Consider the following 15,861-nt stretch of genomic DNA (forward strand, 5'->3'; position numbering starts at 1 on the left):
TTTCAGTTGCTTTCCCTGTGTGTTTGGGAAGGTGCTTCTTCTAGATGCAGGAGCAACAGTGATTAAGTGGAATTGTGTGAAGCTCACTAAACATATTCCAGTATCCAAAAGGCTGTCTTTACAGGCTTCATTTCATTTTGTTGGCCCCAGAATTTTTCTTGGAATAAGTTTTATGAATCTTGTGAGGTAGATTTGAGTTTCACTTTGAAAATTATGCAGTATTGTAGAAGCTTTTAAAAAAATTGAAATTATGCCCAAAGCATTTTGGTGTTTGAGAAATTATGTTAGATTTTGTTAAGGCAGAATTATTAGAAAATTAAATTGTATACATTTTTTTTGGGAGGACATCATAATTTGTTTCACCAGATCCTCAGCCAACAGTAACAGCACTCATACGTGGGCCATTTGGTAGAGTGGCATGGACCATGCAGCTTCGTCATTTACCCAGGCACAAATCATCAGCAAAGCTGTACACAGTTAACCCAGGACGTCCTTTGCCCATGAACGATGTAGGAATTAAGCACAGCGTCAAGCCTAAGTACTTCCCTGACAGTGTTGACAGGATACCTCTTTGTAAAGCGTAAGTTTTAAAATAAATGCTATAACTCTGTTATGTAATTAAATGATTACATGAAATTAATAGTAATTGGTCATTTTTACAAGAGACAGATGGTGAATATTTGAGATAGTATACAAGCCAGTTGCACTGTGAATAATTATTATTTATGAATGGAAAAGTAATTGCTTCATAAATTGTTTGTAATATAACTTGCACTTTAAATACAGTGGACCCCCGGTTAACGATATTTTTTCATTCCAGAAGTATGTTCAGGTGCCAGTACTGACCGAATTTGTTCCCATAAGGAATATTGTGAAGTAGATTAGTCCATTTCAGACCCCCAAACATACACGTACAAATGCACTTACATAAATACACTTACATAATTGGTCGCATTGGGAGGTGATCGTTAAGCTGGGGTCCACTGTATTTAGTTACCACACGAGTTCAGCTTATTATTGATCACGCATTTTGGATAGTAGCTGAAAATTGCTTACCTAATGTAGACAAACTTAATTTCAAAATTAAAATTCATCACTGCTTCATTTTTTGAGTTTTGTGGATTTTTATTTATTAACTTGTTTATTTAATTACTATTTTATGGTAATGTATGTACTGTAAATTGTTTCTGCTGAACCACTTTACAAAGCACTTTCTATCAGTTGTACTCCCTAGACAACCAATTTTAGATCTCCCTTCTTCACCAAATTTAACTTCAATAACATAAACATGCAGTGGGATCAAATCATCCATGTCCTAAATGAAACACACTGGAAAGATATCCTAAATGACATGCTGGCCTGGTGTTTTACAACTCGCTTGCTGGAAGTTCAGTCCCCACCCATTCCGTGGTTTGTTGTGAGTCCAGTTCATCATAGAAAAAGCAGGAGAGCTTGAAGAAAAATGAAGGAAGGAAACCAGACTGATCAAAAAAGTGGTAGGGAGGTCCCAAACTGGTAATTTAGGGGTAAATCTGATAAATATTGATTACTGGAGTGGTTCATCAAACCAAGTACAGGAAAATGCTTTTCATTCTGAAAAAATAGTATTGATGCTTTATTTGGTTTATTTACAACAGGAAGGCTTATGACTTTATTTGCCATTATTCCATTTTTTCAGCAAGCAGAACGGGATATTATAACATGGTTGTCTTTACGTATGTTTATTTGGTTGTTTCAGTGCATTTTAATAATGATTGTGTTCCCCATGCAAAGAGGATGCTTGGGATTGCTTTGGAGGTCAGTGGGTCTCTGGCCAAGATCATTGGTACTTTTATTTTTTTATTTAATCTTAGGGCATTTATAATATGAACTTTAGATAGATTTTCATTCAGATTTATTGTCTTGTATCCAAAGGATAGAATTCAGATGAATTGTTTGTTATTGTTTTTACTACATCATGGAACTTGATCTTAACCATTAAATTGTTTCATCTTGATGATCTGCCAAGTGGGCAACCAGCAGAACATGAAGCAACAATTTTATTAACCCTTTGACTGTCGCGGCCGTATATATACGTCTTACGAGGTGCCGTGTTTGACGTATATATACTCATAAATTCTAGCGGCTTCAAATCAAGCAGGAGAAAGCTGGTAGGCCCACATGTGAGAGAATGGGTCTGTGGTCAGTGTGCACCATATAAAAAAAATCCTGGAGCACCCAGTGCATAATGAGAAAAAAAAAAACTCCGACCATTTTTTTTAATTAAAATGCCGACTTTGTGGTCTATTTTCGTATAGTATTTGTGGTTGTATTCTCATTTTCTTGGTCTCATTTGATAGAATGGAAAACATATTATAGAAGTAGAGGTGATTTTGAATGATTTTACTATAAAAAGAACCTGGAAATGGAGCTCAAAGTAGGGGAAATGTTTGATTTTTGCCAATGTTCAAAAGTAAACAAATGATGTCATTGTCCAATAAATGTCCAACTAGCCATTATAATATGCAGTCATGAATGGGCTGATGTTATTTATACAATTATTGCAGTAGTCTGCATAATAGTAAGTCTTCTATTTTTTGTTTGAATAAAAATTCAAAATAGAAAGCAAGAGTAATATCAGAGGGGCCTGGAGACGTGACTGATGAACAAAGAAAATGTTATTTTAGAGCCAGGAATGTCTGCATTGTTCATTCTGGACCTTATTTTGAAAATGTCATATTTTTTAATTTTCGTGAAATTGGCCAAATTCCAAATTTCTGACAACATTATTAGGTAGTTGAAATTGGTAAATGGGCAGTTTCTTGTACTCAATCGATAGAAAAAATGGAGTTCTAAAGAAATAGCTATGAGTTTGGTCGACTGGAACAATGGAATTAGCCGAAAATAGGGCTCAAAATGGGCGAAATCGCCGATTTGTAAATATCGCCGAGGTCGCTAACTTCGCGAGAGCATAATTCCATCAGTTTTCCATCAAATTTCGTTTTTTTGGTGTCATTTCATTTGGGAAAAGATTCTCTATCATTTCATAAGAAAAAATAATTTTTTTTTTTTTTAAATTTTGCGACACCAGGAGACACCTCAGGATTGGGGGTTGCAACAGTCGAAGGGTTAAAGTAAGAAGTACATAATTTATATCTAGCAAATATTTTAGGTCTTGTGCTGAATATTTATATCAAATAAAAAATGTTCATCACCCACCAAGGAGGTTGTTTAGTAATAAAATGGGTGTCACAATAAAGAGGACAATACATTCTGGGAAGAAAACATTAGTATTATTGTACAGCAGGATTTTGATAACAGTGACACAGATATCAGCTGTGATAAAATATATTGTAATATAGTTTGTAAAGATAGTAAGTAAAATGAGCATAAGCTTGGCTTGGACCCTCCCAGGAGGTGTAATAAAATGTATGTTATGGTAAGAACAATGTTTTTTGATCATACAACATTGTTGTTTTTAACAGTGAAAAACAGAGCTAACATTTTTCATTTTAGAATTTATATTATAATGGAACGAATGGATTTGTCAGTTAAAAACAGAGTAGGGGAGTTAGTAGATGGGGAGATGGAGGTATTGGGTACATGGCAAGAATATTTTGAGGAACTTTTAAATGTTGACGAAGAAAGGGAGGCGGTAATTTCATGCACTGGCCAGGGAGGTAGACCATCTTTTAGGAGTGAAGAAGAGCAGGATGTGAGTGTGAGGGAGGTGCGTGAGGCATTACGTAGAATGAAAGCGGGTAAAGCAGCTGGAACTGACGGGACCATGACAGAAATGTTAAAAGCAGGGGAGGATATAGTGTTGGAGTGGCTGGTATTTTTGTTTAATGTATGAAAGAGGGGAAGATACCTAGGGATTGATGGAGAGCATGTATAGTCCCTTTATATAAAGGGAAGGGGGACAAAAGATATTGTAAAAATTATAGAGGAATAAGTTTACTGAGTATACCAGGAGAAGTGTACGGTAGGGTTATTATTGAAAGAATTAGAGGTAAGACAGAATGTAGGATTGCGGATGAGCAAGGAGGTTTTAGAGTGGGTAGGGGATGTGTAGGTCAAGTGTTTACATTGAAGCATATATGTGAACAGTATTTAGATAAAGGTAGGGAAGTTTTTATTGCATTTATGGATTTAGAGAAGGCATATGATTGAGTGGAGAGGGGAGCAATGTGGCAGATGTTGCAAGTTCGTATATGGAATAGGTGGTAAGTTACTAAATGCTGTAAAGAGTTTTTATGATGATAGTGAGGCTTAGGTTAGGGTGTGTAGACGAGAGGGAGACTACTTCCCGGTAAAAGTAGGTCTTAGACAGGGATGTGTAATGTCACCATGGTTGTTTAATATATATTTATAGATGGGGTTGTAAAAGTAGTAAATGCTAGGTTGTTCAGGAGAGGGGTGGAATTAAATTATGGGGAATCAAATACAAAATGGGAATTGACAGTAATTTTTTTGCTGATGATACTGTGCTTATGGGAGATTCTAAAGAAAAATTGCAAAGGTTAGTGGACGAGTTTGGGAGTACATATGTGTAATGTTAGAAAGTTGAAAGTGAACATAGAAAAGAGTAAGGTGATGAGGGTATCAAATGATTTAGATAAAAATTGGATATCAATTGGTGAGGAGGAGTATGGAAGAAGTGAATGTTTTCGGATATTTGGGAGTTGACGTCTCGGTGGATGGATTTATGAAGGATGAGGTTAATCATAGAATTGATGAAGGAAAAAAGGCGAGTGGTGCATTGAGGTATATGTGGAGACAAAAAATGTTATCTGTGGAGGCAAAGAAGGGAATGTATGAAAGTTTAGTAGTACCAACACTCTTATATGGGTTTTTAGCTTGGGTTGTAAATGCTGCAGCGAGGAGACGGTTGGAGGCAGTGGAGATGTCCTGTCTAAAGGCAGTGTGTGGTGTAAATATTATGCAGAAAATTCAGAGTGTGGAAATTAGGAGAAGGTGTGGAGTTAATAAAAGTATTAGTCAGAGGGCTGAAGAAGGGTTGTTGAGGTGGTTTGGTCATTTAGAGAGAATGGATCAAAGTAGAATGACATGGAGAACGTATAAATCTGTAGGGTAAGGAATGCGGGGTAGGGGTCGTCTTCGAAAAGGTTGGAGGGAGGGGGTAAAGGAGGTTTCGTGGGCGAGGGGCTTGGACTTCCAGCAAGCATGTGTGAGTGTGTTAGATAGGAGTGAATGGAGATGAATGGTATTTGGGACCTGACAAGCTGTTGGAGTGTGAGCAGGGTAATATTTAGTGAAGGGATTCAGGGAAACCGGTTATTTTTATATAACCGGACTTGAGTCCTGGAAATGGGAAGTACAATGCCTACACTTTAAAGGAGGGGTTTGGGATATTGGCAGTTTGGAGGGATATGCTGTGTTTCTTTATATGTATATGCTTTTAAACTGTTGTATTCTGAGCACCTCTGCAAAAACAGTGATTATGTTTGAGTGAAGTGAAAGTGTTGAATGATGATGAAAGTATTTTTTGGGAGGGGGATTTTCTTTCTTTTTGGGTCACTCTGCTTTGGTGGGAGACGGCCAACTTGTTAAAAAAAAAAATTTTGTCACAAGGAAAAATAAGATTTAGAAAATGCCACGGGCTAGTTGGTTGCCTTTGATTGCAAGGATTACCTGGGAAGAGGGATGTGGTAAAGATTCCTATGTGCCACAATTTAAAAGTTACTAAATTTATTTACAAGTCTGCTCTTTCATTTTATAAAATATTAAAACTACAGTATATATTTTGCTAAGTCTGTTGTAGTAAGATTTTCTCTGTATTCATTTTAACTAAGAAATTTTGTAGTTGCTTATTTTCAACCTTTGACAATGCAATTAGCTGCCATTTCCTAAAAACATTTTTTTTTTTTTCCCAAAGCATACAACTGGACCACAGGGATCTTGCTTGTTATCTCATTATTTACATACATTGCTCTTCATTGTGTGAGTGAGGTGAAAGTGTTGAATGATGATGAAAGTATTTTCTTTTTGGGGATTTTCTTTCTCTTTGGGTCACCCTGCCTTGGTGGGAGACGGCCGACTTGTTGAAAAAAAAAAATTGCTCTTCATAGTATATTAAAGTACTTATGTCATATTTAGGTATTAATAGGCTGCTGTAAGTAAATATAAATAAGAATACACTATACAGTATTTCAATTCTGGACTAATCAGAATGTTATCTTATAAATAAATTAATTGCAGGGACAAATCCATTCCATCGTTGGAGAGTGTGATCATGAATGATGAAAGATCTGCACTGGAACACGATAAGCTTCTTCAAATATTGGATCACCAGGTAAAATTACATTGAATTTCACTGTCAGTATTAAAAATCGGTTTGCCAGGAAATGCATTAATAATAAAATAAGACTAAAATAAAGTTTCATATTTCCTACTAGCCTTGTTACTAGAGTGGATCCAGTTGAGTAAACACTAGTATAAGAGAATGGAATCATTTGAAAGATTAGGTAGTCAATGCTACAACCATTGGAAATATAAAATAAAATATGAACTTATTAATGAAGAGAGGATACTATGAGCATAGCTTAGTTCCTGTAGCTACAATTAGGTGATTCCCACTTATACTTGATCATCTTAATGCACTTATGGGGTTTGGCAAGTTTGTCTAGGGACAGTTTCTCTTCTCTTGGAGGAGTGCCACTCTTCCCACAGGTTGCACACATGGTTAAGAACCCAGTGTCTTGGCAAAAATGGTGTTCATATTTATATCCCTTTGTCTGAATTTGCTAATGGTGCAGAATGAATTATGGATGTGGATCATGAAATGTGAAAAATAATTTGAACAGTTTTATTTGCTTTGTGATCATGATTTATGTACTAGGAGAATGAATTAGTCATACCATTAGGGAGTTATTAATGATAGTATTACTTTGGTACTGTTAGAAATTGAAAATGTTTAAAGCACTGAATAACCAAATGGTTCTTGTAATTTGTAAATAAATATACAGGAGGCCCTCCACATTTGCGAGGGTTAGGGAATCAAGAACCTCACGAACCTTGAAAATTCACAAATGTTTGGTGCACAAACATGATGTAGGGAAATATAATAATACTGTACTGTAGCATTCACGGATGTTTTGATGCGTAAATATATTGTAGGGAAATATAATAATAGCATTTACTTAGCCTAACAATACTGCTTCCTTAACCTGTTGAACCACGAACAATCGTAAAACACATGAAAACATTGTAAAGTATTGTACACGCATGTTATGGTTTAATAACGAATAATGAGCAAACAAAACTCGCCACTCATAAGGTTAGGCAGACGAACTCTGATGACTTGTGATGATGACAATGACAATGATGGTGATGCTAGCCATGCAGTTACCGATGACAGTTGAATGGAGGTGATTATATGGAGTGTAACTGCATGGCATGATGAGTCTAGCATGTGAATTCTTACTCTTCACTGCCAGTGTCACTGCTGATATTGCTAGAGTCAGAGTTAGCAACGGTCGGATTCTACCACGGGTTCAGGTGAGGCGGTAGGGGTAGCAGGAAGGGTAGTGGCAGGCTTCCTTGTGAAGAACATTGTGATGGGCAACTGAGACCATTTCCTCTTCATAGCTACAAACAGAGTTTTGTAGGGAATTATGCTCCTATCAATGTCGCTCGTTACCTTCGAAGCCCTCAACATCAATGGGTCTGTCATCCTCATCACTTGCCCTAGTTTTTCAGGGGTGAGGGCTTGAGGTTGATTTGCCTCAGCAACACACTCTTCTTCATCCTCACTCTCTGCCTGCACAGTTTTCAACAATTCTTCATCATTTAGGCCCAGTGCATGTTCTTCGACCAGTTCTCTCACCTTGCCCTCTTGAATGTCCTCGAACCCTTCACCACCCACTAGCCTTGCTAACTCCAGTCTTCCTAACTCCACAGTCTTCCTCACGACTTTGTTAACCTCGGCGAGAAGCGTTTTCCTGTACTTTTTTCCCACATTTGTTTGGTAAATATGATTGGGCAGCGAATGTTTGAAGCTCGCGAGAGTGGAACTCGCGAAAGTGGAGGGCTAGCTGTAGTACAGTAAAATAAACAAATTCTCCATGGGGAAGTGGAACAGAATTCTCCCTCTGTAAGTTATGAGTGTCAAAAGAAGGGACTAAAATGCCGGGAACAAGGGGCTAGTAACCCCTTCTCCTGTATACATTACTAAATTTAAAAAGAGAAACTTTCGTTTTTTTTAGGTCACCTGCTTCGGTGAGATATGGCCGGTTTGATGAAAAAAAAAAAATAGGTAATTACTATTTAAGATTCTTAAGATGTAAATTGATTGAGGTGAAGGACTCGAGGGTAACACCATGGTCAGGTACGAAGGTGGAAGGAGCAGAGCCAAAACTTTTGAGGTGCTTGAACAATGAATGCATCGGGAGTTATATGTAGATTATGTGTCAAGATTGTCATAGAAAAAATTAAAGATTATTTAAAAAATTAAAAGAAAATTCAGGTGATGATATGGGACAGTTTGATTAAAATAATTCTTTTTGGGGAATGAAAAAGGAGTGAAGATTCGGTCAGAAAATAATACAGTGGACCCCTGGTTTACGATATTTTTTCATTCCAGAAGTATGTTCAGGTGCCAGTACTGACCGAATTTGTTCCCATAAGAAATATTGTGAAGTAGATTAGTCCATTTCAGACCCCCAAACATACACGTGCAAACACACTTACATAAATACACTTACATAATTGGCCGCATTGGGAGGTGATCGTTAAGCGGGGGTCCACTGTATAGTAGAGACCCCCTGTATCAGTGGATTCAGTTTCCGTTGTTTCAGTTATGTACAGTTTACAGTGGCCTGAAAATAATAAATGGAAAATTCCAGAAATAAACAATTCATAAGTTTCAAACTGCGTGCCATTCTGAGTAACACAGTGAAACCTTCCTGACCTGTCATGCTCAGTACACGACTCTTCTCTCTTTGTCCTCTGTACCCACACTGGCCTGCTTTACAACCTCTCCAGCAAAAGTTTAATGAGCTGAAAAGAAAGAAACGTCTTCCTATCATGATGTTTTTCCAAGAGGTTGAAAAACAAACCATGTCCACTATCTACGATCCCCAACCATCAACATCATCCTGTCTTATTGTGCATAATTTATCAATTAGACTTTATTATAGGTATGTATGTAAACAAAAAACAACATATATAGGGTTTGCTATTATCTGCAGTTTTGGGCATCCACGGTAGGTCTTGGAACGCATCGCCCACAGATGTGGGGGGACTACTGTATGTGAGAAAGTGGTTACATAAACTACAATGGGAAAAAAATAGGAAACCCCCCAAGTGTAGATGAAACCATAGCAGAAACACTTAAAAGCTGACTTTAACAATTGAAACATAAGTGGCCATAAATAACATGTACGATGATCAATACATTTTTTTTATTATTATTTATTTATTATTTTTTTTATTAACACACTGGCCGATTCCCACCAAGGCAGGGTGGCCCGAAAAAGAAAAACTTTCACCATCATTCACTCCATCACTGTCTTGCCAGAAGGGTGCTTTACACTACAGTTTTTAAACTGCAACATTAACACCCCTCTTTCAGAGTGCAGGCACTGTACTTCCCATCTCCAGGACTCAAGTCCGGCCTGCTGGTTTCCCTGAACCCCTTCATAAATGTTACTTTGCTCACACTCCAACAGCACGTCAAGTATTAAAAACCATTCGTCTCCATTCACTCCTATCAAACACGCTCACGCATGCCTGCTGGAAGTCCAAGCCCCTCGCACACAAAACCTCCTTTACCCCCTCTCTCCAACCTTTCCTAGGCCGACCCCTACCCCGCCTTCCTTCCACTACAGACTGATACACTCTTGAAGTCATTCTGTTTCGCTCCATTCTCTCTACATGTCCGAACCACCGCAACAACCCTTCCTCAGCCCTCTGGACAACACTTTTGGTAATCCCGCACCTCCTCCTAACTTCCAAACTACGAATTCTCTGCATTATATTCACACCACACATTGCCCTCAGACATGACATCTCCACTGCCTCCAGCCTTCTCCTCGCTGCAACATTCATCACCCATGCTTCACACCCATATAAGAGCGTTGGTAAAACTATACTCTCATACATTCCCCTCTTTGCCTCCAAGGACAAAGTTCTTTGTCTCCACAGACTCCTAAGTGCACCACTCACTCTTTTCCCCTCATCAATTCTATGATTCACCTCATCTTTCATAGACCCATCCGCTGACACGTCCACTCCCAAATATCTGAATACATTCACCTCCTCCATACTCTCTCCCTCCAATCTGATATTCAATCTTTCATCACCTAATCTTTTTGTTATCCTCATAACCTTACTCTTTCCTGTATTCACCTTCAATTTTCTTCTTTTGCACACCCTACCAAATTCATCCACCAGCCTCTGCAACTTCTCTTCAGAATCTCCCAAGAGCACAGTGTCATCAGCAAAGAGCAGCTGTGACAACTCCCACTTTGTGTGTGATTCTTTATCTTTTAACTCCACGCCTCTTGCCAAGGCCCTCGCATTTACTTCTCTTACAACCCCATCTATAAATATATTAAATAACCACGGTGACATCACACATCCTTGTCTAAGGCCTACTTTTACTGGGAAATAATTTCCCTCTTTCCTACATACTCTAACTTGAGCCTCACTATCCTTGTAAAAACTCTTCACTGCTTTCAGTAACCTACCTCCTACACCATACACTTGCAACATCTGCCACATTGCCCCCCTATCCACCCTGTCATATGCCTTTTCCAAATCCATAAATGCCACAAAGACCTCTTTAGCCTTATCTAAATACTGTTCACTTATATGTTTCACTGTAAACACCTAGTCCACACACCCCCTACCTTTCCTAAAGCCTCCTTGTTCATCTGCTATCCTATTCTCCGTCTTACTCTTAATTCTTTCAATTATAACTCTACCATACACTTTACCAGGTATACTCAGCAGACTTATCCCCCTATAATTTTTGCACTCTCTTTTATCCCTTTTGCCTTTATACAAAGGAACTATGCATGCTCTCTGCCAATCCCTAGGTACCTTACCCTCTTCCATACATTTATTAAATAATTGCACCAACCACTCCAAAACTATATCCCCACCTGCTTTTAACATTTCTATCTTTATCCCATCAATCCTGGCTGCCTTACCCCCTTTCATTTTACCTACTGCCTCAAGAACTTCCCCCACACTCACAACTGGCTCTTCCTCACTCCTACAAGATGTTATTCCTCCTTGTCCTATACACGAAATCACAGCTTCCCTATCTTCATCAACATTTAACAATTCCTCAAAATATTCCCTCCATCTTCCCAATACCTCTAACTCTCCATTTAATAACTCTCCTCTCCTATTTTTAACTGACAAATCCATTTGTTCTCTATGCTTTCTTAACTTGTTAATCTCACTCCAAAACTTTTTCTTATTTTCAACAAAATTTGTTGATAACATCTCACCCACTCAATCATTTGCTCTCTTTTTACATTGCTTCACCACTCTCTTAACCTCTCTCTTTTTCTCCATATACTCTTCCCTCCTTGCATCACTTCTACTTTGTAAAAACTTCTCATATGGTAACTTTTTCTCCCTTACTACTCTCTTTACATCATCATTCCACTAATCGCTCCTCTTCCCTCCCGCACCCACTTTCCTGTAACCACAAACTTCTGCTGAACACTCTAACACTACATTTTTAAACCTACCCCATACCTCTTCGACCCCATTGCCTATGCTCTCATTAGCCCATCTATCCTCCAATAGCTGTTTATATCTTACCCTAACTGCCTCCTCTTTTAGTTTATAAACCTTCACCTCTCTCTTCCCTGATGCTTCTATTCTCCTTGTATCCCATCTACCTTTTACTCTCAGTGTAGCTACAACTAGAAAGTGATCTGATATATCTGTGGCCCCTCTATAAACATGTACATCCTGAAGTCTACTCAACAGTCTTTTATCTACCAATACATAATCCAACAAACTACTGTCATTTCGCCCTACATCATATCTTGTATACTTATTTATCCTCTTTTTCTTAAAATATGTATTACCTATAACTAAACCCCTTTCTATACAAAGTCCAATCAAAGGGCTCCCATTATCATTTACACCTGGCACCCCAAACTTACCTACCACACCCTCTCTAAAAGTTTCTCCTACTTTAGCATTTAGGTCCCCTACCACAATTACTCTCTCACTTGGTTCAAAGGCTCCTATACATTCACTTAACATCTCCCAAAATCTCTCTCTTTCCTCTGCATTCCTCTCTTCTCCAGGTGCATACACGCTTATTATGACCCACTTCTCGCATCCAACCTTTACTTTAATCCACATAATTCTTGAATTTACACATTCATATTCTCTTTTCTCCTTCCATAACTGATCATTCAACATTACTGCTACCCCTTCCTTTGCTCTAACTCTCTCAGATACTCCAGATTTAATCCCATTTATTTCCCCCCACTGAAACTCTCCTACCCCCTTCAGCTTTGTTTCGCTTAGGGCCAGGACATCCAACTTCTTTTCATTCATAACATCAGCAATCATCTGTTTCTTGTCATCCGCACTACATCCACGCACATTTAAGCATCCCAGTTTTATAAAGTTTTTCTTCTCTTTTTTAGTAAATGTCTACAGGAGAAGGGGTTACTAGCCCATTGCTCCCGGCATTTTAGTTGCCTCATACGACACGCATGGCTTACGGAGGAAAGATTCTTTTCCACTTCCCCATGGACAAAAGAAGAAATAAAGAAGAACAAGAGTTATTTAGAAAAAGGAGAAAAAACCTAGATGTATGTATATATATATGCATGTGCGTGTCTGTGAAGTGTGACCGAAGTGTAAGTAGGAGTAGCAAGATATCCCTGTTATCTAGCGTGTTTATGAGACAGAAAAAGAAACCAGCAATCCTACCATCATGCAAAACAGTTACAGGTTTCTGTTTCACAGTCATCTGGCAGGACGGTAGTACTTCCCTGGGTGGTTGCTGTCTACCAACCTACTACCCCAATACATGTTGCATAAAAAAAAACTTTAACAGAAATTAATATTTAAAGCAAATGAATAAGCAATAAATAAAGAATATTTGATGTTTTATGTAAAATGAGCAAATAAACAATAGGCCACCTGAGCTGTGTTGTCAGCATGTCTCTGTCAAGACAGTGATTGAATGAATGATGAAAGTGTTTTTTTTTTTCTCTCATTTATGGGTCACCCTTTGGTGGGAGACAGCCAATGAGTTAAAAAAAAAAATTGATCATATATTTTGTACAAAATATTTACTCTGACTTTTGATCTAGAATAGAATATTAAATTGAGATATGAAAATACTGGATTATAAAAAGATTCTCTTAAAAACTGAATGATTACTTATAAGAGATCGTGGGGATGAATACGAACACAGACACATTTTACTGAGGATGACATGTAAATAAAAAATTAAAACAGCTGTTAGTTTTTCATAATATGACCTGTATTCCAAACAGTCATTGTATTCCTTTCATCAGATTGCATTTGAAGAAAACACAAGGCGACAGGTTGAGAGAGAGACCTCTGAGTACCCAGATGTTGAAACAGAATGTGTTGCTCCTCCACTATGCCTAGAATTCCAGACAGCTCGTCTTTTGCTGTCTCACTTTGGATTTTTATCTATTGATGCACTGCAGGTAAAAGTACTTGTGACCTCATTATATGAAATAGGACTTTGTTGTATCATTGTCATTGTTTGAAGAGTATAATTATTTTGAAAACTGATTTACATAAAATTATTGGGTATTTAATTGTATAAGGAATTTTTAAAATTAGTATTTGATATATAAAAAAAGGTCAGAGTAGTGCCAACACTTATGTATGGGTGTCTGAATGATCTTTATAGAAACTCCATAGAAATAAAGGAATTTACAGTATTGGCCATCCTATCAGGAGAAACTGTAAATTTGTAAAATTTCATCGTTTAAAAGAAATGTCATAGTGCATTTCCTGAACTCCATGCAAATACTACCCTGTCTGTACCTGTATTTTTTGTAAACCTTTGAAATATAAAGCATTCATATGTATATTCTGTATTTGTCTTTCCAGAAGTACATGAACATCACTATTTTTTATGCTATTTGAACCTCTACCATTTTGCTACTTGTATCCATGTTTTAAATAATTATTTTGTTTGCAGGAATCAGTTGAGTCTGCAGTACCATCTTTGGTTGCTTTGGACTCGAGTATAGCTGGATTTGCTCGAGATATTGATATTCTCGATACTACCAACAATAGAACTGTGGATACAGCACATGTTTTTTATGTCCAAGCTGGTCAAAGTGCACCACAAGATATTCTCTCAAATGTGGTAAGTTAGCATCATATTGTCTTTAGGGGTTTAAACCACAAAACAATAAATCTCTTGAGATATGTCTAAATATGGAGCACTCAAGAGTGTGCAAAATAAGGATTTAATGATAATACTGTAATACGTTGTAGGTAGTCTGTTGGTAAACAGCAACTGCCCAGGGAGGCACTACTGCCCTGCCAAGCGAGTGTAAAATGGAAACCTGTAATTGTTTTACATGATGGTAGGATTGCTGGTGTCTTTTTTTCTGTCTCATGAACATGCAAGATTTCAGGGGTGTCTTTCTACTTCTACTTAGGTTACACTACACATACATGAACAATCATATATATACACACCCCTCTGGGTTTTCTGCTATTTTCTTTCTGATTCGTGTTCTTGTTTATTTCCTCTTATCTCCATGGGGAAGTGGAACAGAATTCTTCCTCCGTAAGCCATGCATGTTGTAAGAGGCAACTAAAATGCTGGGAACAGGGGGCTACTAACCCTTTCTGTATAGATTACTAAATTTAAAAAGAGAAAGTTTTGTTTTTCTTTTTGGGCCACCCTGCCTTGGTGGAATACGGCCAGTTTGTTGAAAAAAAAAAAAACTAATGCGTGGCTTATTAGTAAGGATGAGCCAGTTAATTTTTCTCTCTATTTCGGTTGTATTCCTCTTATGCCATCATGTGACCTATCCCATATACTATTCTCTTATCAAGGATAGGGCACTTACAGCCTTTGAAGCATGCACCAGTTCTGTATGAGTTTTTCAGGTATCTTTTAATTATGAATAGTGTTCTTGTTTTGACACCTTCAGTAGGTAGCCTTATCTCGTAGGCTTACTTTCTATATCTTGACAATTATTAAAACAAAATTTCACTGTGGCAGTCTATTTCAACAAGTTTAAGGAAGCTATGTAATAGGGAATACATGGTTTATTTATAAGCAGCTGATGTATGTATTATCCAGTGTGCTTATTCTGCTAAAAAACATTTTTTTAAGTTAATTATCAATTTATTTTCAGGTGACTTCCAGTTCTGTACATCCTCATTTCTTGGAATTGTTAAATGGTCTGGGATGGACTGTGTGTGTTCACCAGCACCCAGGCTGGACTGGTCACACATCTACTGCTTTCACAGTTACTTCACCACCAACTGATGGTACATTGTTTGCTAGTCTCTAACATGTACTATATTATAATTATCTTTTAAGTCATACATGTTTTGAATGACATGCAATATTAAGTGTGAATGAAATAGGTGTTTCAAAATATAGATAGAGAATATATCCTGGTTATTTTAAGCAAATTTGATATATTTAGAGCATTGCAAGTCAAAATACTGTAAATGGCTTTGCAAATAATGGGAAGAAGGCAAAGTATGTGAGACATACATTTAAGATCTATGGTAAAAAAGTTGATTGAATATAAATGAGGGTCATTTCATTCAGTTTTGTTGTCTTGAAACTTGTGGATGGGGTGAGACTTAATGCAGAGGATATTTCATGTGATCAGCTTTAATAAATTGTCATTATAGATA

At 37.4% G+C, this 15,861-nt stretch overlaps 1 protein-coding gene across 6 annotated transcripts in view; it reads left to right on the forward strand.

Moving 5' to 3' along the window:
* LOC128695050 (ral GTPase-activating protein subunit beta) overlaps positions 1 to 15,861 on the forward strand; it is a 78,056-nt gene that overhangs the window by 50,056 nt on the left and 12,139 nt on the right. For 5 of the 6 annotated variants that reach the window (XM_070091291.1, XM_070091294.1, XM_070091296.1 and 2 more), the window contains 6 exons: positions 367 to 580; positions 1,774 to 1,797; positions 6,202 to 6,295; positions 13,509 to 13,667; positions 14,171 to 14,341; positions 15,348 to 15,483. In XM_070091291.1, coding sequence (XP_069947392.1) covers positions 367 to 580; positions 1,774 to 1,797; positions 6,202 to 6,295; positions 13,509 to 13,667; positions 14,171 to 14,341; positions 15,348 to 15,483 — 798 coding nt within the window. The remainder of the gene's footprint in view (positions 1 to 366; positions 581 to 1,773; positions 1,798 to 6,201; positions 6,296 to 13,508; positions 13,668 to 14,170; positions 14,342 to 15,347; positions 15,484 to 15,861) is intronic. The other variant, XM_070091293.1, reaches the window with a different exon arrangement.

Source organism: Cherax quadricarinatus, chromosome 35, assembly GCF_038502225.1.
Source record: "Cherax quadricarinatus isolate ZL_2023a chromosome 35, ASM3850222v1, whole genome shotgun sequence".
NCBI lineage: Eukaryota > Metazoa > Arthropoda > Malacostraca > Decapoda > Parastacidae > Cherax > Cherax quadricarinatus.